This window comes from Anabrus simplex, chromosome 1, assembly GCF_040414725.1.
Source record: "Anabrus simplex isolate iqAnaSimp1 chromosome 1, ASM4041472v1, whole genome shotgun sequence".
NCBI classification, from domain to species: domain Eukaryota; kingdom Metazoa; phylum Arthropoda; class Insecta; order Orthoptera; family Tettigoniidae; genus Anabrus; species Anabrus simplex.
This window is the reverse complement of record NC_090265.1, coordinates 129178229-129205974: the sequence shown is the minus strand read 5'-3', so window position 1 is coordinate 129205974 and position 27746 is coordinate 129178229. Positions and strand designations below refer to the sequence as shown.

Here is a 27746-nt window from a genome sequence, read left to right as displayed (position 1 = left end):
GAAAACGGGGAAACCACGGAAAACCATGTTCAGGGCTGCCATTATGTGAATGCAAGCTCACAGCTGCACGCTCCTAACCGTACAACCAACTCGCTTGGTCCAATATTTTTCCACCACACTTTTATTATTATTATTATTATTATTATTATTATTATTATTATTATTATTATTATTATTATTATTATTATTAGGCACTCGAAAGAGCATTTTTTGAAACTATGTTACTACAATACCTGTTCCCCTCTCCCACACAAGTTTGCTATGGGCAATAGCATTTTAAATACTATCCATTTTCATTTCTATCTGCACTCAACCTGTAACAACAATCCGCACGCAAGAACTAAATTATTTAATCTGGTTAACTGATGAGTGCATGTTACAAGCACTGACAAGAATGAATCTGCTTTCTTTGTGTTCATACCCTTAGTGAAGCTCCCTCCATGAATCACTGGTAGTGTCAGCCTCTGGATCCCAAGATCACCAGTTCAAACCCAAAAGAGTTAGTTAGACTTTTGAAGAGAAAAAAGTCCACTCGACAATCTGTTATGTTGGCACATAAAGGAGCTCTGGTGACATATTTGGTGTTTACATAATTAAAACTCAGCCACAGACTGCCAAACAAGACCCAGTTAACTCTGCCATCTTGTAGAGTAAAACAAAATGTCAAAATTGAAACACAGGCAGCCTAAACAGCAACAAATCAAAATGTCTGCACAAGTTAGCAGAGGCCACATGATTATCATCATCATCATCATCATCATCATCATCATCATCATCATCATCATCGTCATCGTCACTGCCACTCAGTGCCCCCTAAAACTTGTCTAGTTGATCCTCATCTGTTCCTCCACATGGTGAATACACTGAGAGAATTTCCTCTGAACGCTAAATCTATCCACATCACCTGCTCATTTATGTGCCTACCAGAAACCATGTTGAATGCTATGGTTTTCCAGTTCCAGAAACACAGTACTAACCCACACTACCCTTCTCCTTTTCACACTTGTTAAGAATACCTTATAATCTCCTCTCCTAATCTCTTTTCCTTCCATAAGCCATCACTCTCAAACTTAAGAAAATTAACTCGCACACCACCAGCAGAACACCACTGCTCCAGAACTTTCCCTAATTCAAAGCTATGAAAGTAAAGCCATCTCCATAACACAGGCCACGAAGCCTCTAAGAAAAGTGGAAGGTGAAGGTTTCCACTACCCGTAACCTCGGAATTAAGTGGGGTACAAGTGTGGTTAGCCCGATGCCCGGCTGCCTTTGCCCACTATTTATGGCGTACACTAAGTGAGCCTCAGAGCCATATGTCCCTCCAGACGTGGACATCTTGATAACTTTTTCAAATTCCTGACAGGGAATCAAACCCATTTTTTTCCAGCTTTTACCGTTTCGGCTAGGCAGCCCCTAATTCAAAGCTATAAATTTTATAAATGATGGTATGCCTTGTAATTCCGAATGGAAAATTCTAAGTTCCCATGGAGGGAATTAGATATTTTCCACCAATAGAGCTTGTCAAAAACAGATCAGATGTAAGGCTTTTCAGGCGTTTGCTCTATTAACCAGCGTTTCGTTTTATTTCCGACATTATATTTCATGAACCTCACATTTCCATTCCCCAGGAGATAAGAAAACCTCCTTTCTAAGTTGAAGCTGATGGTCAAACTCAACTGGTGTGCGAGCCATCTATACAGAGTTTATTAACTTAACCATTGTGAATTGATTTATAATGGTCTGTATTGACTACAAACTGTATTCCAATTAATACACCTTTGAAATTCAAAATCAGCCTTGTCAATACTTAGGAGTTATTTGATTAATTATTTGTTATCACCTCATATACCGCACATGTTTTTAGGACCTTACTCAGCAGATTTTTCACTTTACCAATTATCTCTTGGACCTCCTAACATATTATTACACATCAAACACCAAGTTCTAAACATCTCTTAATAGAAATCTAATGTGTGTCATAATTAAAATAAAATAGACTAGTGTTCCCGTGCAAAAACTCTTGCATGTGGAAATCCGCCTCCCCAGTCCCACCCCCAATTTCTCCCCACATCCGTATGAAGGGTGAATTTATATCTGACTTATTAAGCTACTCTGCATACAATGTTTGATGTGGTATCATTGGTATTGAGTATCATTTAACCGTAATTACCCCACTGTATTATACATTCCTTATGCATTAAAACAAACATGAGTCATTACTTCCATAAGAACACCAAACCACACCAAACCAAGCATCAGTCAAATATTCACGGACAGTCAATCACAGGTCAGATAATAAGGCTAACCAGGGATTTTCATATCCCCCTCCCCTCTTAACCTATCTGGCTAAGTTTTGAAGCACTCACTACATTACCGTACTGCTGACTACACTCAACACAACAAGATAGACCATACCAAGCTCGGTCGTACAATTGCTATGACTTGATGAAAAATGTATGCTTGAGAATACATGCATACATCCATAATCTTCGTCATATTGAACATTCCGACTGGGGCTGAACTATGACTTAAACGGCATTCAGATTGTCACAGTTCCTCTCGGTGTGCCAATGGGGCCGATCTTGTACTTAAATTATATCTGGAGTGTGACTATTCACCACAGCAACCCCAAAAACTATGGATTCTGCATTAATATAGGTCGTTTTCTATTATTTTTATACTTCATCCCTTATCCATCCCTGCCCAAAGGAGTCCTATGAGTGTCTTACGCAAGAGTATATGTTTTCCAGATGGCAAGTCATATATGTACCAATTCTGGATGGCAGCTATCCCCAAACGTACATGCATAATCTCGCTGCTCTAGAATCCTGGAGCTGACGTTGCCATGGTTACGGCAGTTCATTTCTTTATCCGATTCCTAGAGTAGGGGTAGTGTGGTGCCAATATCTCCATAACAGTTGGTTTTTGGGCCCGTAGGGCTTACAGAGTTTTGTTCTTTGCGTCAAGGGGCTAAAATGAGCTTTGTCTCATCCTTCTATGACAAAATAAAATACTGCCCATGTCCCTCAGGGATAATGTATATTTACATTAGTAAAATAATTTTTAGAATTTGCACTCTCTCTTTAATATATTATTAGAATAGATGAATTACATAAATATATTTCTGTTGGCTTTTCAAGAAATGCAAGATTTTTCCTCTACTATTGAGACGATTTGGAAGATTTGGTTCAAACCGCACCTTTTAACTCCTTCTGGTTTAAGAGCTTGAGTTTTGTGAAACATACATGTTAGCGATTTATATAGGCTATATAGATCATAAATGTTATAAAAGAACACTAAAACTACACTATTCTATTTAAAACCCTCCTAAAAATCAACCAAGGCCTCCTTGTGTTTATATTTGACCTTCAAGAAATCATCACATTGTAAATGTAACAGTTCCTGTGGAGAATTATCTAACTGACCGTACCTGTTCACTACACAGCTAAGGAGTTTGAGCCTCCATGGACGTTAACATACTCTTGCTATCTACTTAATATGGACTCCATGAAAGTAATAGTATAGTAGTCATGGTGATGTTTTGATGATGTTGTAGCAGAGGATGATTCTTTGTAAGAATAAATCAGTAACCCTATGACATTTCAGTGTTCTTATGAAGTAAAACATTACATAATGGTGCCGAAACCCGTTTATGGAACGATTAGCGGCTAGAAAAACGCGGACAGACAACGGTAAGCAGCATCACGCAACATCGCCGTATCAACAAGAAACCAGCTAACCCAAGTAAGATCTCTACTTACATTCAATTTCTTAAGCAACGGATATACATTTGAAGGAATATACGTAATTATATACATTACGAACAGACTCATTTGAAGTGTTACGAAACATCAGTGTACATTTCAAAGTGCGTCGCAAAAACAGTGAATATTACAAGTGTGTAAAGCCTCTGTTGACAGGATCAGTACTATAACCAACACTTAAGATTTAACCGTCGTAAAAACATAATACGGAAACCCGGACTGTTTACGAATGCAGTGTAACTTCAGGTTGCAGTGAAATACCAATTACAGTACAGATATAGGTTAAAGACAGGAATACGGTAATGTCCATGTACGTAGTGTATGTTATTTTCGTTAACGGTATTCGTGCATAATTCAGTTCAGTGAAACATGGAAAATACGAATATTAACGCACCTACTGCTCAGTTTACAGTTTCAAATGCAAACATTTTACAAACTGAAAGACGCATTCGAACAGCAACCAGATCGTCGGAAACTAGACTTGTTCAAAGACTACGAACAGCGATCGAAGATGGATATGATGACATCGAAATGGAAATATTAGCGCAAAGATTACACGAACTACTACTAGATTTGAGCGAAATTCAGAAACGGATACAGGCGTTGCAGGAAGACGATGCGAACGAACGGGATGCAGAAGAGTGTGAAAACCGTCAAATAGAAGGCCGAAAACTAATTGCAATAGCAAACAAGAAGATCACAGAAATTAGGTTTCCCCAGCAGCAATCAAACGCAAAGAATGAAACAACTGTTCTTCAGTCTGCAATCGTGAGACCACGCTTACCTAAGCTTGAAATTAAACCTTTCATGGGCACCTTTTCAGACTGGCCAAGATTTTATCAGCAATTTGAATCAGCAATTCATAATAATTCGGCAATTACGCCAGTTGACAAACATCTGTATCTATGGAACTTGGTAGAAGGAGAAGCCAGACATCTCATCAGTGGGCTGAAAATGTCAGAGGAAAATTACAAGAACGCACTTCAGAAGCTGAAGGAACGCTTCGACAACATTAAATTACAGCAACAGGAACATATCGATTTCTTCCGTACCTTGAGAAAACATTCAGATCCAACTACTACCGAGTTGAGAAGCATATATAACAGTTGCCAGATGAATATTGCAGCTCTTAAAGGACTTGGGTTTGATGCCTGCATGCTTGGTTCCTTTTTATCTGCAGATATTTTACGTGCCTTTCCAGATGAAACAAAATTCGCCTGGTACACTACGCAGGGCGATGATGCTAACTTGGATGCCCTGATGAATTTCCTGGACAAATGGGTACTCAGCAAAGAAAAATCAGAGAAGTTGAACGAGTTCAGTGACAGTTTAGAAGAACAGTTCTCTACAACAATGAATCTACACACCAGTCAATACAAGAAAGAAATAAAAAAGAGTAAGCATACTGAACAGCAAAATAATCCACCTAAACTAACGTACAGCGGTGAAATAAAAACAAACCCAATCACATGCGCCTTTTGCGATAGAAAAGGCCACTGGAGTAACGAATGCCATAAAATAGTCTCAGTTGCAGCCAGATCAGAAAAATTAAAGAAAGATGGACGATGCTTCATCTGTTTAGGCAAAAACCACAAAATGAAAGACTGTAGAAAGAAAGATCAGAAATGTCGAGTCTGTAATAACACAGGACATCATAAATCCATTTGCAAGTCATCCTTGGATACAATAACGGCAGTAACCACAGGGGAGTCACTTACGAAAGAAACAACTGTTACAGCTGTCCATACTGCAGAGACAAAGAATACACAATTGCATGAGATGTTTTTGAACACAGCTTTAGTATGGATTTCTGATCGCAACGGCAATCAGCATATGACAAAAATACTACTTGATGCCGGAAGTGAACGCAGTTATATCGTCAAAGATCTAACAGATAAACTAAACTTGGAAAACATTGGAAAAGAGTCCTTAATTATTTCAACGCTTGAACATCACGGTAAAGCAACAATACGCAACCGAGTACGATTTCAACTTACAGGAGCAGCCACGGGAACTGCAATCAACATAGAAGCTTTAGAAGCTACACATACTTTTCAAGCTCTGAGACCAGTTCCAATGGATATTAGGCAACAATTCAGCAGTTTAAAATTTGCAGATGCTGATGAAATATCGAAGAACATCTCTATTGGAATATTAGTTGGCGCTGATTACCATGAACGTATCTTCCAAGATGACATCATCCGCTTATCAGACTCGCTCACCATTCGCAGAAGTATTTTTGGTTGGATTCTATTTGGAAGTCGCACTGGGATTTCGATAAAAGAAACAAATTCATACTTCATTCACTCAGAAACAGACAACCTATTGAGGAGATTCTGGGAGCTAGAGAGCATCGGAATCAGGGATGATGAAACTCGCAAATTCACAGCCAAGGAACAGAAGATCTTGACAACAACCAATGAACAATTTGCGATAACTGAAAGACGGTGCACAGTATTCCTACCTTGGAAAAAGGATGAACCTAATCTACATGACAACAGGAATATTGCATTAAAGCGTTTCGATAGTTTGAAGAAGCGATTTGCAAGAGATAAGAAATACGAAGAACGCTATGTACAAGCAATGCAGAAACACATTGAGAACGAACAAGTTGAATTCTGTAGTGAGGAATCACAAAGAGGAAAAACATTCTTCATGCCACATCATGCAGTAATTCGGGATGATCATGAAACAACCAAAGTGAGGATCGTATTTGACGCTTCTTCACATGAGAAAGGCGAATTGTCTTTGAACAGCAACTTAGAATCTGGCCCCAATCTGAATCCAGATTCAACAGCAACCTTACTTCGGTTACGAACGTTCAACAAATACATTGCAGCAGACGGGAATCAGAGCTTTTTACAGTTGATTCTGAATGAGAAAGACAGAGATTCCACTCGTTTTTTCTGGTTTAAAATGATTCGTTCAGAAGAAGGGTGGCTGAGAACCAATGAGACCACAATATACCGTTTCTGTCGACTCCCATTTGGGCTGACATGCAGCCCGTATTTGCTGGCAGCAACTTTAAGACAACTAGCAACGGTGATGAAAGACAAATATCCAAACGCATTAAGAATTCTAGAAGACAACGTGTATGTTGACGATCTAGCAGCAGGTGGAGACACGGATGAAGAATTGATAGACCTTTATACAGAGATGAAGAATTGTTTCAATGAGATCAGCATTCCACTTTCCAAATGGTTATCAAACTCAATAACAATGAACCACGTGTGGCGAGAAACGAAAGAAGTGGTCCGCCAAAATACATCTATTTTAGGCATTCCAACTGATACGGATACAGATGAATTCTACTTCTCGTTCGAGAATACCGTAAGTACAGCAGCACTCATGCCCTGTACTAAAAGAGTTGTTCTGAAGACTGCAGCAAGAATCTACGATCCATTAGGCCTCCTATCACCAGCAACAATTACAGGAAAGATTATTTTCCAAGAAACTTGGCTGAGAAACCTCGACTGGGATGAGCTTTTGCCACATGATTTAGTTCAGAAGTGGAACCACTGGCTAGAAGGTTTAAAAAGCTTACACACAGTTAAAATTCCACGATGGATAGGATCTTGGATCAAGCAAGACCAGACCAGAGAACTGCACATTTTCAGTGATGCCAGCGAACGAATATATGGCGCAGCAGTTTACATCAAGACGACCATAAACGAACATGTCAGGATCGAATTAATCACAGCCAAAAATCGACTCGCACCAGTTCAGAAAATATCCTTACCACGACTAGAACTCATGGGAGCTATCATAGCAGTTCGTCTTTCGGAGTATGTCAAACGTGAACTACACTTGGAACTACACCACGTCCAATTTTGGACCGATTCAACCATTGTATTACACTGGATAAGAGGAAACGCGTCGGAATGGAACGTGTTCGTCTCGAACAGAATACATGAAATTCATCGAAGGTCACACCCAACACAGTGGCGTCATTGCCCCGGCAAGGAAAACCCTGCAGATCATATAACACGAGGGCTAACAGCAAATCAACTGCGTGAAAGTAACTCATGGTGGCATGGTCCAGACTGGCTTATAAAACCAGAAGAGTATTGGCCGAAATCAGTTGAAATATCACAAACAGAACTTGATAAAACAGGAATAGAACGAAAGAAAACAGTTTCCCATGCTACCGCAGCTAAACAGACAGAAGCGATTTTCGATATTACAAGATATAGCAGATTAACCAAAGTTCTCAGGATTACAGCATGGATTTGGCGATTTACACGAAATACACGCTGGCAAGAAAAAACGTTAGGCCCACTACAATTAGACGAAATTCAAACTGCAAAGCTGTTTTGGATTAAACATTCACAGAGAGAATCGTTCCCAGAAGAAATAGAAGCACTACAGAAAAGGTCAGAACTACCCAAGCAGTCCAAAATTAGAAACTTTTCTCCATTCATCAAACATGGCATTCTTAGAGTTGGTGGACGTTTACAATTTGCCGGTTTAGATGAAAACGAGCAACATCCCATTATTTTAAATGGTGACCACCATTTCACAAAACTGTTAGTAGAAGAGGAACATAAAACCCAATTCCATGTAGGAACTCGAATTTTGTTGAGTATTTTAAGGACAGACTTTTGGATACTTCGAGGACGACAGATCATCAAGAAAATCATTAGACAGTGCTTACCGTGCAAAAAACTTAAAGCAAAGGCAGCTTCGGAAGTTGAACCCCCTCTTCCGGCAGAACGCGTAACTCCTAGCAGACCATTTGAGACCACTGGTGTGGACTTCGCAGGTCCGTTATATTCCAAGAATGGAGGCATATTACGGAAAAGATACATTGCATTGTTCACATGCGCTGTCACACGCGCTGTACACTTGGAGCTTGTGACAGATATGAGTACGGAGAAATTCATTCACGCCTTACAGCGATTTATTGGACGAAGAGGTTTATGTCGAACAATTTGGTCCGATAACGCACGAACATTTAAGAAAGCTGAAAGAGAACTTAGCACATTATGGGAAAATCTGAAAACAGAAGACATTGTACATTTTTTGAATGGTAAAAATATTCATTGGCAATATATAGTCGAACGCGCTGCTTGGTGGGGAGGATTCTGGGAGAGAATGGTACAGACAGTGAAAAGCTGTTTGAAGAAAGCCTTAGGAAGCAGGCGGTTCGATGATGAAGAAATTTACACAGTTCTCGTCGGAATTGAAGCAACAATCAACAGTAGACCCTTGACGTATGTGGAAAACGATCCTCAGCATCGTGCGCTGACACCAGCACATTTTCTTATTGGTGATAACACAACAAGGCTACCAGACAGAAAGACCAATGTTGAAGATAGTAACAAAACAAAGGAAGAAATGAATCAGATGTGGATAGAAAAACAGTCTGCACTGAACACATTTTGGAAGCAGTGGAGGAACGAGTATCTATTGGATCTAAATCGTTTCCATGAAGTTCAGCAACGGAACCAGAATCGTCCACTTCTTCAACATGGAGATCTGGCGCTACTAAGCGACGATAAACTACCAAGGCAAATTTGGAAGATAGCTAGAATCTCCAAACTCATCATGGGACGAGATGGGAAGATCAGGTCCTGTGAGCTGACTGACAAAGAGGGGAGAGTATTTCGAAGACCCATTCAACTGGTACATCCATTGGAGTTGAGCAACCGTGATACGGCTCAAGGTGGGGAGTGTGGAGAATTATCTAACTGACCGTACCTGTTCACTACACAGCTAAGGAGTTTGAGCCTCCATGGACGTTAACATACTCTTGCTATCTACTTAATATGGACTCCATGAAAGTAATAGTATAGTAGTCATGGTGATGTTTTGATGATGTTGTAGCAGAGGATGATTCTTTGTAAGAATAAATCAGTAACCCTATGACATTTCAGTGTTCTTATGAAGTAAAACATTACAGTTCCAATTGGTAACTGTTAGTTAGGAAGACTGCTACCATAGACTGAATAAGGAGTTGCAAAAAATGGAAACCTAGTAGAAATGTTTCTACACTTTGAAACCTGGACTCAAACTAGTGACAAAGTTTTTGTAGAATTTGCTCTTTTTTCCTTCAGAGAGACCAATATCAGGAGTACACATGTTACTGTCATCAAGAGCGCTTCAGCTGACTCCTCCTGTCCACACTCACAATACCGTTCATCTAAGTAACATTACATTACATAGCTCCCGCCTGACGTGACATTATACAAACTGATAGGCTTGCTCTTCGTTCCAACATGTCACACCACCTGAATCTGTCTTGCTCTGTCTTAGGATGACCAGATTTTGGTAAATTAACTACCAAACCTGCGGTTTCAAATTCATTTCTTATGTGATAAATTGCCTGGCGTGGGGGAGTGTTAAAAGCTCCTTGCCACGCTGTGCACACCTGTTCTGCATTTTCACACTCCAATACTACTTTAGTATCCACTTTCTTTGCTTTAAACTTAAATGCTTTGCCATTGCTGATAATGACCTGACTTTTTTTTTTTAAAGACAATCAAAATCAAGGCTTAATAACATTTCTAAAATGTAAGTTTCCGCTGCAACACGTATTTACAAGAAAAGCTGTACAATGATACTACTTCAGAATCTGTAACCAAAGAAGATATCACCAGGCTTGACTTCAATGCTCCTGCATCCTATGTGGACAACGATGTTATCAGTATCATTTACTAGATTTCAAAGCGAGGACTAACTCGCTAACTTGTTTGTCCAGCCCTTGTCCCGTTTCCCTACGGGGTCGGGTATGAGGTGAGATGAATTTGTCGTGGCGTTTTTTATGACCGGATGCCCTTCCTGACGTCAACCTCATCAGAGGAGTTAATGAGAGATGAAATGAATGACGTGATATATGATAGTAGGGAGAGGGTGAAACCCGGTGCCGGCACATAGCCTACTCCTGTCGAATAGCACCAAGGGGTCTGCTCAAGGCTTAACGTCCCCATCCGACGGACGAATCACCATCAACAGCGTCATATGCCCTCACTCCATATGAGCACTGCGGAGAGGTTTGGAATTTAATCCAGGCTTTTGGCACGCAATCTAGTGATTAGAAATTGTATACCACCACCTCCCCTACCCTGCCGGCCAACATTCTGATGGTGAAAATTTTTTCGACCAACGGGACTCGAACCGGCTAACCTCGGTGTTAGACCGTTTAGACTTCAGCGCCTTAACGATCATGGCCACCAGGACTAACTCGCTAACATTTTACACAAATTACAATTATGTACATGGAGTATTTAATAAATCATCAACATATTTTACAGTTCCAGTTTCCCGGGTACTGTTGGCGAACCTCTTCCATTCTGTCTTATTGAGATATGTTCTGTTGTTGACGACATCCTCCAGTGTCCTTCCCTCACCTGCAATGTCCATCTTTATGATGTCCATCCATTTTCCTGCCACATGTCTCTCCAAGTTAATATATGTTGTCCTTGATGGCTCCATCCTCATTACATGCCCAAACCACCTCAATCTGGACATGCTGGCTCGATCGAACGATGATGTCTCAATCCCAGCTTCCTTTCTAACCACACTGTTCCTTAACTTGACCAGTTTATTTCTTCTGAATTGTAGACCTAAGGAACTTAATCTCAGATGCCTGCAACCTTGATGAGTCTTTCTTAGTGAGGGTGCAGGTTTCAATACCATAGGTTAAGATTGGTATGAAGTACTGACTGAACATCACCAGCTTTGATTTTGTTGGTATTTTGGAATCCCAGAGGAGTGTTCATACTTGCTGGTAAAAGTGAGAGCTCTTATGTACTCTATTTGCCACTTCCTTTGTGGCTGGTGTATCTTGAGACACAACACTGCCGATGTATGGAAAGTTTTCCACACTTTCTGATGGATGGTTTTCGCTGGTCGTTTAATAAATATTTTCAAAAATAAAGGATACAGAATACTGGTTTGGCATTAATGTTTTAAAAAATTAGATTAAAAATGTGAAACCAATAGTGAAACAACTGTAAGGCTACTTTTGGCCCACCCTGTATGTATAAATTATCTATTTCTGTGTCTTTCATAGTGATACTGAGAAAATGAGAATATTTCAACAGTTGAAATTGCCACCAGATTGAGCTTATTACCTCTCCTTTACAAGAAAAATACATTGAATCTCTCCTGGCCACAATTTTTGAACTTTTCAAAGAAAGATATGTTTCTTTCAGCAACATATCATCCTCGCCATGTTGATCTCCACATCTCTATCAATCGGTATGAGTTTGAACTACAAATGTTTGAACACGGCCAACTAGATCTACGTTCAGCTAACTAGAGTGATGCAATAAGCCAGCTGTGCTCTGATGTGTGCCACCTTCCACAGTGATACTAAGAATACAAGAATGTTTAGAAGGCTGAAACTGGCAACAGGTATAGATTACTATCATATTTGAACAGTTTGGTACAAAAATCTATTAGTAAAGTGAATGAACCTTCACCATTCTGATGTATGCAGCAACAATACTGAGTTTGATGAGTGAAAGCTGACATATTTTGATCGTGATGTTTTGTTGTAGGTACTTCCGTAGTAGAGATACGATTCAGGCAAGGTGGAATTCCGCATGCTTGGTTCTTCCTCAATAAAATGTTTTATGTTCAGCGAGGTGAGACTGTCACTTTGGTGCAAGTAGCAACATTAACATCATCTATAGGAGTAATTATGGCTGTCAATCCTGTGTACATTTTATTCATAAGATATATTAACATGCTCATTTCAAATTTTAAATTACTTTCCACATAATAATTTTGGCTGTTGAAAACAGGCTTACATACTAGTATAACATCATCAGGAGACCACAGGCCGCTGATCGAGACAATAAAATTTTAATGTGGGATTACTGGCCCATATATTTTACTGCAATTGACATAATAAACATGCTACTCTCTTAGAATCTTATGTAACTGAATATGGTATAAAAATAATACAGTAAATGAATGAATTATAAAAACAGATACACACCATATGAACATACAATACAGGTATACAGTATTTAAAAGTTACATGGGCATGTAGGATAAAATAAATATCTTATAACGGAAGTCTGGCATCACTTCTCACCTTAAAGTCATTTAAAATCTGGTGAACACTTTTGGCTTGATACAACTCTCACAATACTTTTTAAATGTTCTTCTGTAAACTGAATAATCAATTGATTAACTGATTTATTCATTCATTAGTTCATTTGTTTGGTTTGACTAGATTAGGGCCAGCAGAAAATTTCCAATGTGTTGCAGGCCATTGTGAATGACAACTCCCCTGGTCTAAATGTTATGCTCAGACTGTAACATCATCTTTTATAGAATAAATGTCACAGTTATCAACTGGTCATTACACATGTACCGTATTTTCTCGCATAACCCTTGCATAATTTACGCATCCCAATATCTTTGGATCCAAAGTGGAGAGAAAGAAATGTTCACGTAGTTGACACACCCACTTCTTCGAATGTCCATCACTCAGCTCCGGGTGCATTTTGAAATAAAGATTTCAACTACTCAGGTAGCAGCCTTCCTATTGCGAAACCGGGCATTCCAAACCGGGCAACATGCTGTTATCAGCTGGTAGGAAATACCATTGCACTAGTTCAGTGAGAGAATCAGCCCAGAAGTCACTAGTGCTGGTCTATTCCAGTCTCGTACAAACGTATTTTACGAGTGTTTCGGATACGGAACATGCGTTTTATGTGATCTCAAAATTGTTTGTTAGTCCACAGTGAGCAAGTATTCGAGTAATAAAACTCGCGGTGATCAGTTATGCCGAAACATACGGGAATAGGGCAGTGGGCCGCAAGTATTCAGTGTCCGAATGCAACGTGCACTACCGTGGTAACAGAGAAGTGCACTTCAAGCGACCAACAAGTCTACAAAGCACTTCGCAGACCAAAAAGTGGCAAGTTTCTGAAAGCAGGGAAGGATCTGCTTAAATATGTGATTTCGTTATGCAACGTTGAATATGCCGTTTCTCACGAAATGCTGCATTTTAAAGGACGAGAAATACCTGCTGCACATGGAATCTGTGTCTCAGATTTGAACGTTAGCCGAGGCTTGATGATTAATTTTATGAAGAGAAATGGACTTTCTCTTCAACAAAGAACATCATTATGCCCACAAAATGCCGAATGATTTACACCAAAAAGTAATTGATTTTCATCGCTTTGTGATTGAGGCATGTAAAGTGAAGGAACCACAGGTCAGACACCGATCAGTTTCCGTATGCCACAAAGTCAAACAATCGATAAGAAAGGGACATCGAGTGTTATCACACGGGAAGTGAAAAAAGAACGATGTACTGCAATGCATTTCTATCCTCTTTCCTGCAATTCTTGCTGTAAAAGGTGATGGCAGAAAGCTTGCACCTTATGTTGTTGTTCTAAAACAAAAAACAATGCCTAAAGTAAAATTTCCACGAGGGATCCACGTTCGTATCCAAGAAAAGGGGTGGATGGACATGCCACTTGTATGAGATTGGATACGAACAGTTTTGGGAAATAAAGAAGGGATCCCTCTTTCGATGTCCGGCCCTTCTCATGTTGGAGAGTTTTCTTTTTTGCCGGTATGCCATTATTATGTACTTACATGAATTGTACTTTCATTAGTACCTACATGTTTATTTTACTTCAGGTCGTATTGTCAGCTCGTATCGGGAAGAATATTTTCCAGTGTCGGTACTTCAAACTCACATGTCCAACTTACCTGATGTACCCATTTGACTTTATAGAAAAAAATATCACGTCAGAATTTTATGCCAAAAGACGATTGCCCGCAAACGAGTTGAACCCATTGCATGTATATTATATTTGATATATCTTTTGGTAAATGAATTGTAGATCATTTTTTAAATACCTGAATTCCTCGAGTAATTTACGCATCCAAAGTTTTTGCCTATATTTTTTGTCAAAAAAGTGCTTTAATTATGTGAGAAAATACGGTACTTGTCAAAGTATAATGCCACTGGGATCACAGTATGTTTGTTATCCGATATGTAAAATGGAAAAACCACACAACATACAGAAACTGCATGAAACCTGGCCATTCAAACTTTTGAAGGAGTAGTGAAGAAATCAAAAGTGATACAAAGAATATTAACCTAGAACAGCAGGTACCCTTGGAAACCATTAGTTCCCTTTTCGGGCAAGAAATCACCAAACCAACATTTTGACTTCTGTTTAATGCCAGGGTAAAACCAGATCATGAACTGTTTCTAAATCAGCTAAATATAAAACCACTAAACAAGTATATACAATTAAAAGCTACAGACAATAATTATGGATTTTCAGTTTCCATTCAGAAAAACATTCTCATTAAATTTTTCCTATCTTCATATATTACAGACCAATCTCCGATTCCAATTCTTTAAAATACTAGCTACAAAACTTGCATCACTGTTCAGTTCCATCATAAAACTACCCAATTACCCAGGGAAGTTTGTATCATCATTCTGAACTTACTCATAAAGGCTTCTGACAGAAAAGCTCTTGTTAGCAGCTGTACCTTAATCACAATGTGACATTCAGCCAAACAGCTTTCCTTATGAATAATTTAAAATTTTTATATTTTTATAAAATTAAAACATTAATAAAATTATGAACTAGTCACCACTGAGGGAAATATGCAGTGAAAAGAGTTAATGAAGCAAAGTTCAGAGCCGCAATTTAGGCTTGCTTGCTTGTTTGCGTTTCTTAGCATTTCCTGATTCAGTTTGGGTTCCAAGTTCCTCCTGGAACAGAAGATGAGTATTAGAGTATTGTTAATTGTTATAAATAATGGTTCCTTTCAAAATAGGCACAAACCTTGATTTCAGATGGAGGAGGATTCAATTCAGATTCTTGCATTTCAACTTGGACATGCAGTGAATCTACAGGGGGTTCTTGTATCTCTGGTGGAAGCAAAGCATTTTCACTCTCTACAGGAACATCGCTGTAACAATTAAATCAGGAGGATAACTGTATAGAACACCCACAATTATCAGCAGGAAATTTAGAATTGACATTTAATTACTACTTAACCTTTTCATAGCTTTCAATTTATTCTTAGTGTTTCTTTCGTTTTATTGAGATTATGGGTCTGTTTCTAAATTTAGATCCTTTTAATGTATTTTTTTAACCTTATAATGATTTTGATGGCGAAGATAAAAGTAATGATACTGATTGTTGCAGTTAAAGTGTATCCATATAACAGAAATGCTTTTTTTTAAATTCTGTAATGCACAGATATAATCCTTTATGTATTCTTTGTAAAATTGTTGGTTAATGCTTTGTTAAAGAGCAAGTGACTAATTTTTGTTTCTGTAATTTTATATCTGTGAGATGATGATGATGATGATGTGACAGTAATTACAGACATGCCAACCTTTGAAGTGGGTTATCAGTAATCCCATTTTTAACTCGTGCACCACCCCCCTCAAAACATTTATGAGTCAAATCCAAAGCACCCCGTTTGCCCTTTCCAACAACAATCTATTCTACAGCATATCATATTACACAATAAAATTTGCTCATTACTTGATAGTTCTGTGAGAAAAAATTCTTTGCAGCTTGTTTCACATCCAGCAGCTGCTTTTTAGTGTAGAGAGGACATTTTCCTCTTCAGAACCATAAGCAATTCCAGTGTAGATGTACTTAATGTAGGCCTGAATTCTGACTGATTTTTCCTAACAACACTGAAAACTCTTCCTGTGGGAGAGTTACTGAAAGGTACACTTAATACTGCAAATACAACATTACTTAAGGTTTTATACTTAATTTGTCTACTTTCATTTTTAAGCACTGCAATGTTGCCCCAGTTCACATCAAAGTTAGGTTCATGTACAATATATTCAGGGAAAATATCACACTGGTAAATTGCAAATTCTTCTTCAAGTTTGTCATGTTCACTTTCTTTAACCAAACTTGGAAATCTTCAAAAAAATATTCAAGAGATGAATAGCAAACCTTCATTTTGAGAGAAATGTCTACAACTTGACATGATGAAGAAATTAATCGTCAAGGAGAAATTTCATGATATAACTGCAAACTGCCATATCTCTTACAGTGTGATGTAAATAAGAGAAACTGTATTTATTTGAACATATTTGACTTATGTACTGGGATTTTATTCCCCTTAATCGTCCATTTGTCAACTGGTGCGATCTACAATTCAAATTATTTAAATGTGTGATCTGCAATTATTGTATTGAAATTGAGCTGAATCCAATTCAGTCAATGGGAAATCAATACTGGCGCACATGCGCTGGACTCTTTTCTGGATGGCGATCTTCTTCTAGCCGTGGACTTACTCTACAGTAAATGTGATAGAAGGGAAAGTTTTAAAAGTAGGATTATTAGGCAGTAACATATGGCTGATAAAGCAGGCACGAGGCAGTTTTTAAAAAGTAATTATGATCAGTGGAAAACGGTAAATACGAATGTAAACAGACTCTGGCATGGGTTTAAAGAAATTGTTGAGGAATGTGAAAACAGGTTTGTAACTTTAAAGGTGGTAAGGAATGGTAAAGACCCACCTTATTATAATAGAGAAATAAAGAAACTAAGGAAGAGGTGCAGATTGGAAAGAAATATAGTTAGAAATGGCTGCGGAAGTAAGGAGAAATTGAAGGAACTTACCAGGAAATTGAATCTAGCAAAGAAGGCAGCTAATGATAACATGGTGGCAAGCATAACTGGCAGTCATACAAATTTTAGTGCAAAATGGAAAGGTATGTATAGGTATTTTAAGGCAGAAACAGGTTCCAAGAAGACATTCCACGAATAATTAATGAACAAGGAGAGCGTGTATGTGAGGATCTTCAAAAGGGCGAAGTATTCAGTCAGCAGTATGTAAAGATTGTTGGTTACAAGGAAAATGTCCAGATAGAGGTGACTAATGCTAAAGAAGCATTAAAATTTACATCTGTTACGAGCTCAACTTCGCTTACCTTATGCATACTTCTCCGCTCCGATTTAGTGCACATTATATTGCGCTGCTTCACGAACTTTCAGCTTACAAGTCTGTCTCACCACTGCTTTGACTGTTGCCCTCCACGCGCAATCTCCGTGACGTCACCCGGTTCCAGTGTTTTCTCGAGCTCGCTTCGCTTCCGTATATATACTCGCCGCTTTCTCTTGTCCGGCGATCAGGTGTGATTGATATGTTTTAATCGGCAGTGAGAGCTTGAGCAGTGTACACGGCTGGACCGTGTGCATTTCAATTTTACTTCATTCTTCTTTACGTACTGGGTGAGCAGACTTTTATTATTATTATTGTCATCTATTCAATTTTGCCCTCTCTTTCTCCATATGGGCTTGGCTAATGCTTGGATTTCGAACTCTAGTCCCTTCAGGACTCTACGAAATTACGCTGTGCCAAACTATTGGCTTTAGACTTGTGGTGGAAATGTGAGGGAAGAAGTGTGATGGACTAGCGATATTGTGGTGACCTTCAACTTCTAAAGTGTTGTGCATGAACTTTGCCTTCCCTCGTTTTGAAGTGGGACTTGACAGCCTGATCATTTTCCTTTCCCTGCTGTTTGTTTCTTGGTTTTCTTTTCCGTTCCTCTTTCCATTCTCCTTTTCGTCTCCCGTTCCTATTTTCTCATAATTGGCTAATGGAATTTGGTAACATTGTGCTCTGCCAATTTTGCACTGCGTCTGCAGTTTACATTTCGAATGTTCTAGTATCTTCCTGTCTTAAACAAGTGTGTGTTTGATTTTTGGGGGATATGATGTCGTTTTATTGCATACCATTTTAGGTACTGGAAAGTTCCCTTTAATTTGTATAATTTTTACTTGTTCCTTTTTAAAATTTCTTGCTGTTTTTGGCGCGGTATTCATGTGAACGTTGTCATATTGGAACTTGAATGTAATGAGAACATTAATTTATTCCTATAGCCCTTATCTCGTACCTGAGTATACCAAAGATTTATTGTGATTTGTGTGGTTACCCCTTTTAGTGCCTGTATGAACCAAAATAAGACCTGTCAATAACTTGTATGATTCCCTTTTTATATGGTGTATCAAATGGTCCAATTTTACTCTCTGTTGTGAAAACATTTGTTATCTCTTTTGAAGTTGTTTCAATATATATGTTCATCTTTTCTAAACCTGTGCATTTGGGAGTTCTCATTTCTGTGTTCCCTTTCGTTTTGCTTAGTATGTACCTACCGCGGAAATTCCCCTTGGGAAAAGGCCCATAATCGTAATCGGCACATGACTTGGGATGTGATCTGTACTGATTGTGGTTATTCGAAGCATGACATTTGAATAGTGCCATTACTCCATTCTACACGTTTCCCTGCGCTCTGCTTTGCTAAGTTCTCTGTGCGGCATACCAGCACATATTACTGGGAGTCTTTCGTTTCCTTCATATCCAACTTTTGTCGATATTTGCCTAGCGACTGCTGCAAGTACTTGCAAATACATACTCATATTTAATTATACCAATGTACCGCACCACATGGTAGCAGATTACTTCCTATTTTGACTGCCCTTATTCTCTTGTGTGCTTTCATTCATGGCTTGCTTTTCCGATAACTTCCCTTTAGGGGAAGACTCTTCATTATTATCTTCTCCGCTACCACCAAATTTATCATTGCCCAACCCTCCTGTACCGAATTTAATTTCCTTTTCTTCTGCTTCGTCTTCTCCCTCCCTATACCCGTCTTCATCCAACCACACACCTGATTTTCAATCTGATGATACTAAACCTTCCGTTTTACTACATCACATGGCCCCACCTCCTCCTCCTTATTCTCAACCCCCAGTACCTACTACCCCCTCTGTTGATAGTGCACTTAATGTACAAATCATTAAGCAGTCGTTATTACAAGTTTCCCAATTATTAGCAACAGATCCCCGAAATCTTACCATTTGGCTGTTTTCGGTTCGCAAGTTCTTAAACATAAAAGTTGCCTCTTTTCCCCAATTAATCGGCCTCCTGTCCACCAAAACTACGGGTTTTTTTTCCACCTTTTGGTTGGATAATATGTCAAATTTTACAAATTGGTATGAATTGAGACATGCGATACACAATTATTTCTTACCCCTAGAAGTCCGTCACAAATTAAGTACCGAGTTCATCAGACGCCACCAGCTACCCAACGAACCTGCGCACGACTATTTGGACTCTATCATCACTTATAGTGATGTTTTAAATATTTCATATAATACTTCCGAACTGATATCTATTATTCAGTTTTATGCCGCCCCATCATTCCGCATGCTTTTTAATGTTCTTGCCCCCCCCCCCTGTTTCCCTCTTTCAACTCTACAATCTTGCTCAACAACATACCATACATTCTTTAGGGGATCGTTCCTACTATGCTTCCGTCTCTCCTCCACCTATTACTGCTCCTCCCTTACGTTCTTTTTTGTCTGCAGTACCCCCCCTTAGTGTTCGTCCTCCCATAACCTGCTATCGCTGTAAATTACCGGGCCATATTGCCCGTCAATGTACTAATTTACCTTCGGGAAACACCCTTCACCCGCGTCCTTAGGCAGTAGGCGTTCACATAGGGAAAATCTGCCTCATTCCTCCCAGCTTACCTCCGTATTCGCATCTTCCCAATCCATTCATAATTCTATTTCTCTTTCACCCCCGAGTTGTCATGTTTTGCTTACTGTTAATAACCTTCCTTCTGTTGCGCTCCTCGATTCTGGGGCGGCAGTGTCACTTATTAGTTCCCGATTTTATAAAGATTTACTTCACAATAATCCTCATTTGAAATATCTTCCATCTCCTCTTCGATGTCTTTCAGTTTCTAATCAACCCTTGCAAATTTTGGGTAGTATCTTGTTACATATTAAACTACAGCACCTTTCTTGGCCTTTCACTTTTCAGATTGTTGAGGACTTGTCATTCCCGGTTATCTTAGGATATGATTTTTTTTTCGCATACTGGTCTTCTTCTCGATTCAGCCCAGTCTAAAGTTTTTTTTCCTTTTCGGACAAGTTTGTTCCGTTGATTAACATCTCTGATTTTCCTTTTCGTTCACATTCCCTACTTCCTGCTATTAACTCTATTCATTCCGACCAGGTTCAAGCTTTGCTCACTGAGTTTTCTGACGTTATTACCCCTCATTTGGGTACGGTTAAGAATTTTTTTTGCACATATTGATCTAGTGGATTCTACTCCTGTCCGCTCTTCTCCTTATTTCCTTAGCCCTCCTCGGATGAACACTTTAAATCAGTTGATTCAGATAATGCTTAAAGACAATACTATTATTCCATCATCTTCCGATTATGCCTCACCTGCCTTTGTGGTGGATAAGCCTGATGGTTCTGCGAGGTTTATTGTTGATTACAGGAAGCTCAATGAGAAAATCGTCTACGACGCCTATCCAATGCCTAAATTAAATTCGGCATTCCAACATTTTTCCGGTTCAAAATTTTTCTCAATTTTCGACCTCAATTCTGCCTACAATCAGCTTCCCTTAGATGACCTCAGTTCTCGGTATACGGCGTTCATTACTCCTAATGGGCTCTATCAATTTAAAAAAGTTCCTTTTGGCCTTAATCTAGGCTCCCAAATAATGCAGCGTTTTGTGGACTCCCTTTTTGCTGACATTAAGTATAAGTATCTTTTTCCTTTCGTTGATGATCTTAGTTTTTTCTCCTGATTTTGAATCGCATTTGTCTCATGTACGCGAAGTCCTTACTCGTCTTCGCAATGTCGGTCTCACCGTTAATCCCTCTAAAGTTTTGATCGCCCAAACCTCGATTAAATTTCTCGGCCACATATTGAGCTCTGATGGTATTGCTGTTGATCCTGACCGTGTCTCCGCCATTAATAAGATACCCCCTCCTACTAACTTGAAACATTTACGATCCTTTTGGGGAATGGTCGGCTTTTACGCCAAGTACATCCCTAATTTTTCATCCATTGCTGATCCATTGAATAAACTCAAAAGGAAAGGGGTGAAATTTCACTGGTCCCCTCAGCAACAAATGGCCTTTGATCTTCTTAAATCGAAATTATCCCATGCTCCCCTCTTACAAATTCCGGACTTTAATCTTACCTTTGAATTATCCACTGATGCCTCGGACATTGCCATTGGTGCTGTCCTTCAACAAACTCTTAATGACCGTACGCTTCCTGTTGCCTATTTTAGCCGCCTGTTATCCCCTGTTGAACAAAAGTATTCTACTTACGAAAAAGAAGCCCTGGCTCTTATTCTCTCAATAGAACATTTTTCTGAATACCTCGACCATCGTGAATTCATTGTCAGCACTGATAACCAGGCTCTTTCTTGGCTCCTACATAATGCCCCAAAAATTGGTCGTACTGGTCGTTGGTTACTCCGCCTGTCTCGTTTCAAATTCTCCTTAAAATTCGTTTCCGGTTATAATAATTCTGTCGCCGATGCTCTTTCCCGTCTCTTTGATGACCACCAGCTTCAACCCTCCGAACTTGATTCCCTTCCCATTAACTCTGTTATTTCCGTCTCTTCTTTAACTAACTTTCCCCTCTCTTTTCAATCTTGCTTGCACCATCAACAGCTTGACCCGTACTGTCAACAAATTTCTCAAGAAATTACTTCTCCTAATTATTCTGGCCCATTTCGGGTCCATCACCAACTCCTTCTTTTTAAACCTACCCCTAAAGCTACTCCTCGCCTGGTTCTTCCTCCCACTCTCCAATCTATGGTATTTCAATATTTCCATGATTCGCCTATGGGCGGCCACCTTGGGAGAGCTAAGACCTACGCTCGCCTTGCCTCCCAATTTTTTTGGCCGCAAATGCGTAAAGACATTTTTTCGTGGGTTTGATCTTGCCCTTCTTGTCAGAAACATAAACCGTTAAATCACCTTCCTTACGGCTCCTATGCCGCCTCTCCTGCTACTTACTCGTCTGAAAAGTATTACATTGACATTGTTGGGCCTATTGTCAAATCCTCTAAATCCAATTGATATATTTTCACTCTGTTAGATGGTTTTTCTAAATTTCTTATTGTTCGTCCTTTGAGAAATATCTCCTCACAAATTGTTATCAATCTTTTGTTCAATTACATCTTTCCTATCACTGGTCTCCCTAAAGTTCTCATTTCTGATAATGCTTCGATTTTCACCTCTAGACAGTTCTATAATTTTTGTTTTTCTCTCGGCATAAAAAAGTTTGCACTTCCCCGTATCACCCTCAGGCAAATACCATTGAACGCTACCACCGTAACCTGAAAACGTTTCTATCTATTTTTCACTCCCACAACCAGAAATCATGGGACACCGAACTTCCTTCTTTTGTTCTAGCCCTCAACTCCACCATTAATTCCTCTACTGGTTGTACTCCGGCTAAACTCTTTCTCAGCCGTGAGTTGAATACCCCTCTTGCTCTAACGTGGCATCTACCCTCGCTTTTGGACGCCCCCTCCGATCGTCTTAATCATTCCCAATTGTATTCTGCTTATCAAAAGCTCCTTCAGGCCAGCAAAGTTCATAAGAAACTGTGTAATTCTCGTGTCTTACCTTCTAAATTTAAATTGTTTGATTTAGTTCTTCTTAAAAATCACCCCCTCAGCTCTACACCTCAGAATATTTCTGCTAAACTCTCCCCTCCTTGGTTGGGTCCCTTCCGTATTCTTTCTTTTCCCTCGCCTAATACCGCTCAGCTCCAGTCTTGTGGAATCCCCTACTGACCTCCGAAAGGCTCATTTCTCTCGACTAAAGCCATTCCATACCTAATCCCTATTCTCCCTTTTTTTTTTTTTTTTTTTTTTTTGGTAGGGCGGGAGATGGGTATTGATCAGCTCTGTTATCTTTTTTTTATCTCCTTGGTTCTACGGTATTATTTTGCTGTCTATCACTCTCCTTCCTTCATATTTCTTGTTTATTTTTTTCCTTTTGCCTCTGCTCACCCAGCTCACCTCCCACTGCCTAAATTTTCATGCCTGATCCTCCCCCTCTTATAACTAAGTTTTTTTTGTTTGTTTGTTATCCCTTCGGGATATATTATTGATAATATTGTAATTTTCTATTGTCAAATTGTCATGCAGAGCACTAGATAATCATGTTTTATTACTAAAATTATCCGGTTCGTTTCCTTGCCCTCTCCTTCCCCCCCGTCCTTTTCCCCCTTTTCTTCCCTTATTCTCTCTTGTTACTTATTCTCTTTATTTTTTCTTTCCTTTATGCTGCATCATCCTGCCTGTCCCTGAGATGGCGCCTCCTTGGGACTTCGTGGGACCTGCTGCTTCTCCTGTCTTCATCTTTACGTTTCGTCGGTTTTGCTTCTTCTGCTGTCGTCGTTTCTACCGTAGTCGGATCTCCGCCACTCTTCATCTTCGTCCGCATTGCTTTGGATCACCTGTACTGCTTTCACCACCTTCAGCTCTCATCGTGCCGTCTCGTCAACTTTGGACACCAATCCTTCGGATTTCTTCTGGTGGTGGGAGTATGTTACGAGCTCAACTTCGCTTACCTTATGCATACTTCTCCGCTCCGATTTAGTGCACATTATATTGCGCTGCTTCACGAACTTTCAGCTTACAAGTCTGTCTCACCACTGCTTTGACTGTTGCCCCTCCACGCGCAATCTCCGTGACGTCACCCGGTTCCAGTGTTTTCTCGAGCTCGCTTCGCTTCCGTATATATACTCGCCGCTTTCTCTTGTCCGGCGATCAGGTGTGATTGATATGTTGTAATCGGCAGTGAGAGCTTGAGCAGTGTACACGGCTGGACCGTGTGCATTTCAATTTTACTTCATTCTTCTTTACGTACTGGGTGAGCAGACTTTTATTATTATTATTGTCATCTATTCAATTTTGCCCTCTCTTTCTCCATATGGGCTTGGCTAATGCTTGGATTTCGAACTCTAGTCCCTTCAGGACTCTACGAAATTACGCTGTGCCAAACTATTGGCTTTAGACTTGTGGTGGAAATGTGAGGGAAGAAGTGTGATGGACTAGCGATATTGTGGTGACCTTCAACTTCTAAAGTGTTGTGCATGAACTTTGCCTTCCCTCGTTTTGAAGTGGGACTTGACAGCCTGATCATTTCCCTTTCCCTGCTGTTTGTTTCTTGGTTTTCTTTTCCCGTTCCTCTTTCCATTCTCCTTTTCGTCTCCCGTTCCTATTTTCTCATAATTGGCTAATGGAATTTGGTAACATTGTGCTCTGCCAATTTTGCACTGCGTCTGCAGTTTACATTTCGAATGTTCTAGTATCTTCCTGTCTTAAACAAGTGTGTGTTCGATTTTTGGGGGATATGATGTCGTTTTATTGCATACCATTTTAGGTACTGGAAAGTTCCCTTTAATTTGTATAATTTTTACTTGTTCCTTTTTAAAATTTCTTGCTGTTTTTGGTGCGGTATTCATGTGAACGTTGTCATATTGGAACTTGAATGTAATGAGAACATTAATTTATTCCTATAGCCCTTATCTCGTACCTGAGTATACCAAAGATTTATTGTGATTTGTGTGGTTACCCCTTTTAGTGCCTGTATGAACCAAAATAAGACCTGCCAATAACTTGTATGATTCCCTTTTTATATGGTGTATCAAATGGTCCAATTTTACTCTCTGTTGTGAAAACATTTGTTATCTCTTTTGAAGTTGTTTCAATATATATGTTCATCTTTTCTAAACCTGTGCTTTTGGGAGTTCTCATTTCTGTGTTCCCTTTCGTTTTGCTTAATATGTACCTACCGCGGAAATTCCCCTTGGGAAAAGGCCCATAATCGTAATCGGCACATGACTTGGGATGTGATCTGTACTGATTGTGGTTATTCGAAGCATGACATTTGAATAGTGCCATTACTCCATTCTACACGTTTCCCTGCGCTCTGCTTTGCTAAGTTCTCTGTGCGGCATACCAGCACATATTACTGGGAGTCTTTCGTTTCCTTCATATCCAACTTTTGTTGATATTTGCCTAGCGATTGCTGCAAGTACTTGCAAATACATACTCATATTTAATTATACCAATGTACCGCAACACATCTGATAACAATGATATTTACAATAAGATACAAAAGTTGAAAACTAGAAAAGCAACTGGAATTGATAAGATTTCTGGGGATATACTAAAGACAATGGGTTGGGATATAGTACCATATCTGAAGTACTTATTTGATTATTGTTTGGTTGAAGGAGTTATACCAAATGAATGGAGAGTTGCTATAGTAGCCCCTGTATATAAAGGAAAGGGTGATAGAAATAAAGCTGAAAATTACAGTCCAGTAAGTTCGACATGCGTTGCATGTAAGCTTTGGGAAGGCATTCTTTCTGATTACATTAAACATGTTTGCAAAATTAATAACTGGTTCGGTAGAAGGCAAATTGGTTTTAGGAAAGGTTATTCCACTGAAGCTCAACTTGTAGGATTCCAGCAAGATATAGCAGATATTTTGGATTCTGGAGGTCAAATAAACTGTATTGCGATTGACCTGTCTAAAGCATTTGATAGGGTGGATGATGGGAGACTACTGGCAAAAATGAGTGCAATTGGACTAGACAAAAGAGTGACTGAATGGGTTGCTATATTTCTAGAAAATAGATCTCAGAGAATTAGAGTAGATGAAGCTTTATCTGACCCTGTAATAATTAAGAGGGGAATTCCTCAAGGCAGTATTATTGGACCTTTATGTTTTCTTATCTATATATATAAAATAACTTGTCCTGACTGACTGACTGATTCATCATCGCCGAGCCAAAACTACTGGACGTAAAGAAATGAAATTCTGGGCATAGATTCATATTAAGATGTAAGTGCTCGCTAAGAGAGGATTTTTGGATATTCCTTCGCTAAGGGGGTGAATAAGGGGTTGAAATTTTAAAATGAGTGTATCTATATCTCAAAACTTTGAAAGTTTACAGATGAAAAAATTGGTATTTAGAATCTTCTTTAAAAATAAGGAAACACGTATTTTTTTGTTTTCAGAAATTCCCAATAGGAGGGGTGAAAAACGGTGAAAAAGGGGTTGAATGCCTTTAATCAGGATACCGGTACTTATATCTCAGAAACTGAAGATATTACAGACCTAAAAATTAGTACTTTTGATCTCTTCTAAAAATAAACACGTATTTTTTGTTTTTGGAAAATCTAATTAATGGGAGGGTGAAAAGTGGGGTGAATTTTAAAAATGAGTGCATCTATATCTCAAAACATTTAAAGTTTACAGATGTAAAAATTGGTATTTAGAATCTTCATTAAAAATAAAGAAACACGTATTTTTTTGTTTTGGGAAAATCCCAATAGGAGGGGTGAAAAGGGGTAAAAAATGGGTTGAATGCCTTTAATGAGGATAGTTATATCTCAGAAACTGAAGATATTACAGACCTGAAAATTGGTGTTTGGGATCTCCTTTATAAATGAAGAAACATGTATTTTTTTGTTTTTGGAAAATCCAATTATGGGAGGGTGAAAAGGGGGGTGAACTTTTAAAATGAGTGCATCATTATCTCAAAACGTTTAAAGTTTACAGATGTAAAAATTGGTATTAAGTATCTTCATTAAAAATAAAGAAACACGTACTTTTTTTCGGAAAATCCCAATAGAAGGTGTGAAAAGGGGGTGAAAAATGGGTTGAATGCCTTTAATGAGGATACTTATATCTCAGAAACTGAAGATACTACAGACCTGAAAATTGGTGTTTGGGATCTCCTTTAAAATAAAGAAACACGTACTTTTTGTTTTTGGAAAATCCATTTAATGGGGGGGTGAAAACGGGGTGAATTTTTAAAATGAGTGTATCTATATCTCAAAACTTTTTAAGTTTATAGATGTAAAAATTGGTATTTAGAATCTCCTTTAAAAATAAAGAAACACGTATTTTTTGTTTTCGGAAAATCCCAATGGGAAGGGTGGAAAAGGGTGAAAATTGGGTTGAATGCCTTTAATGAGGCTACTGATATTTCAGAACCAGAAGATATTACAGACCTGAAAATTGGTATTTGAGATCTACTTTAAAAATAGTGAAGCAGGTATTTTTTTGTTTTTTGAAAATCCAAATATTGGGGGGAGGGGGTGAAAAGGGGGGGGGGGGTGAATTTTTAAAGTGAGTGTGCCTACATCTTAAAACTTTAAAT

At 38.9% G+C, this 27746-nt stretch overlaps 1 protein-coding gene across 1 annotated transcript in view; it reads right to left on the bottom strand.

Moving 5' to 3' along the window:
* Positions 1–12409: 12409 nt before the first annotated feature.
* The window catches only part of LOC136884678 (non-homologous end-joining factor 1), a 100471-nt gene continuing 85134 nt past the window's right edge, over positions 12410–27746 (bottom strand). The window contains exons 5-6 of the mRNA XM_067156948.2: positions 15542–15668; positions 12410–15468 (exon numbers count right to left, since the gene is read on the bottom strand). Coding sequence (XP_067013049.1) covers positions 15391–15468; positions 15542–15668 — 205 coding nt within the window. The 3' untranslated portion in view covers positions 12410–15390. The remainder of the gene's footprint in view (positions 15469–15541; positions 15669–27746) is intronic.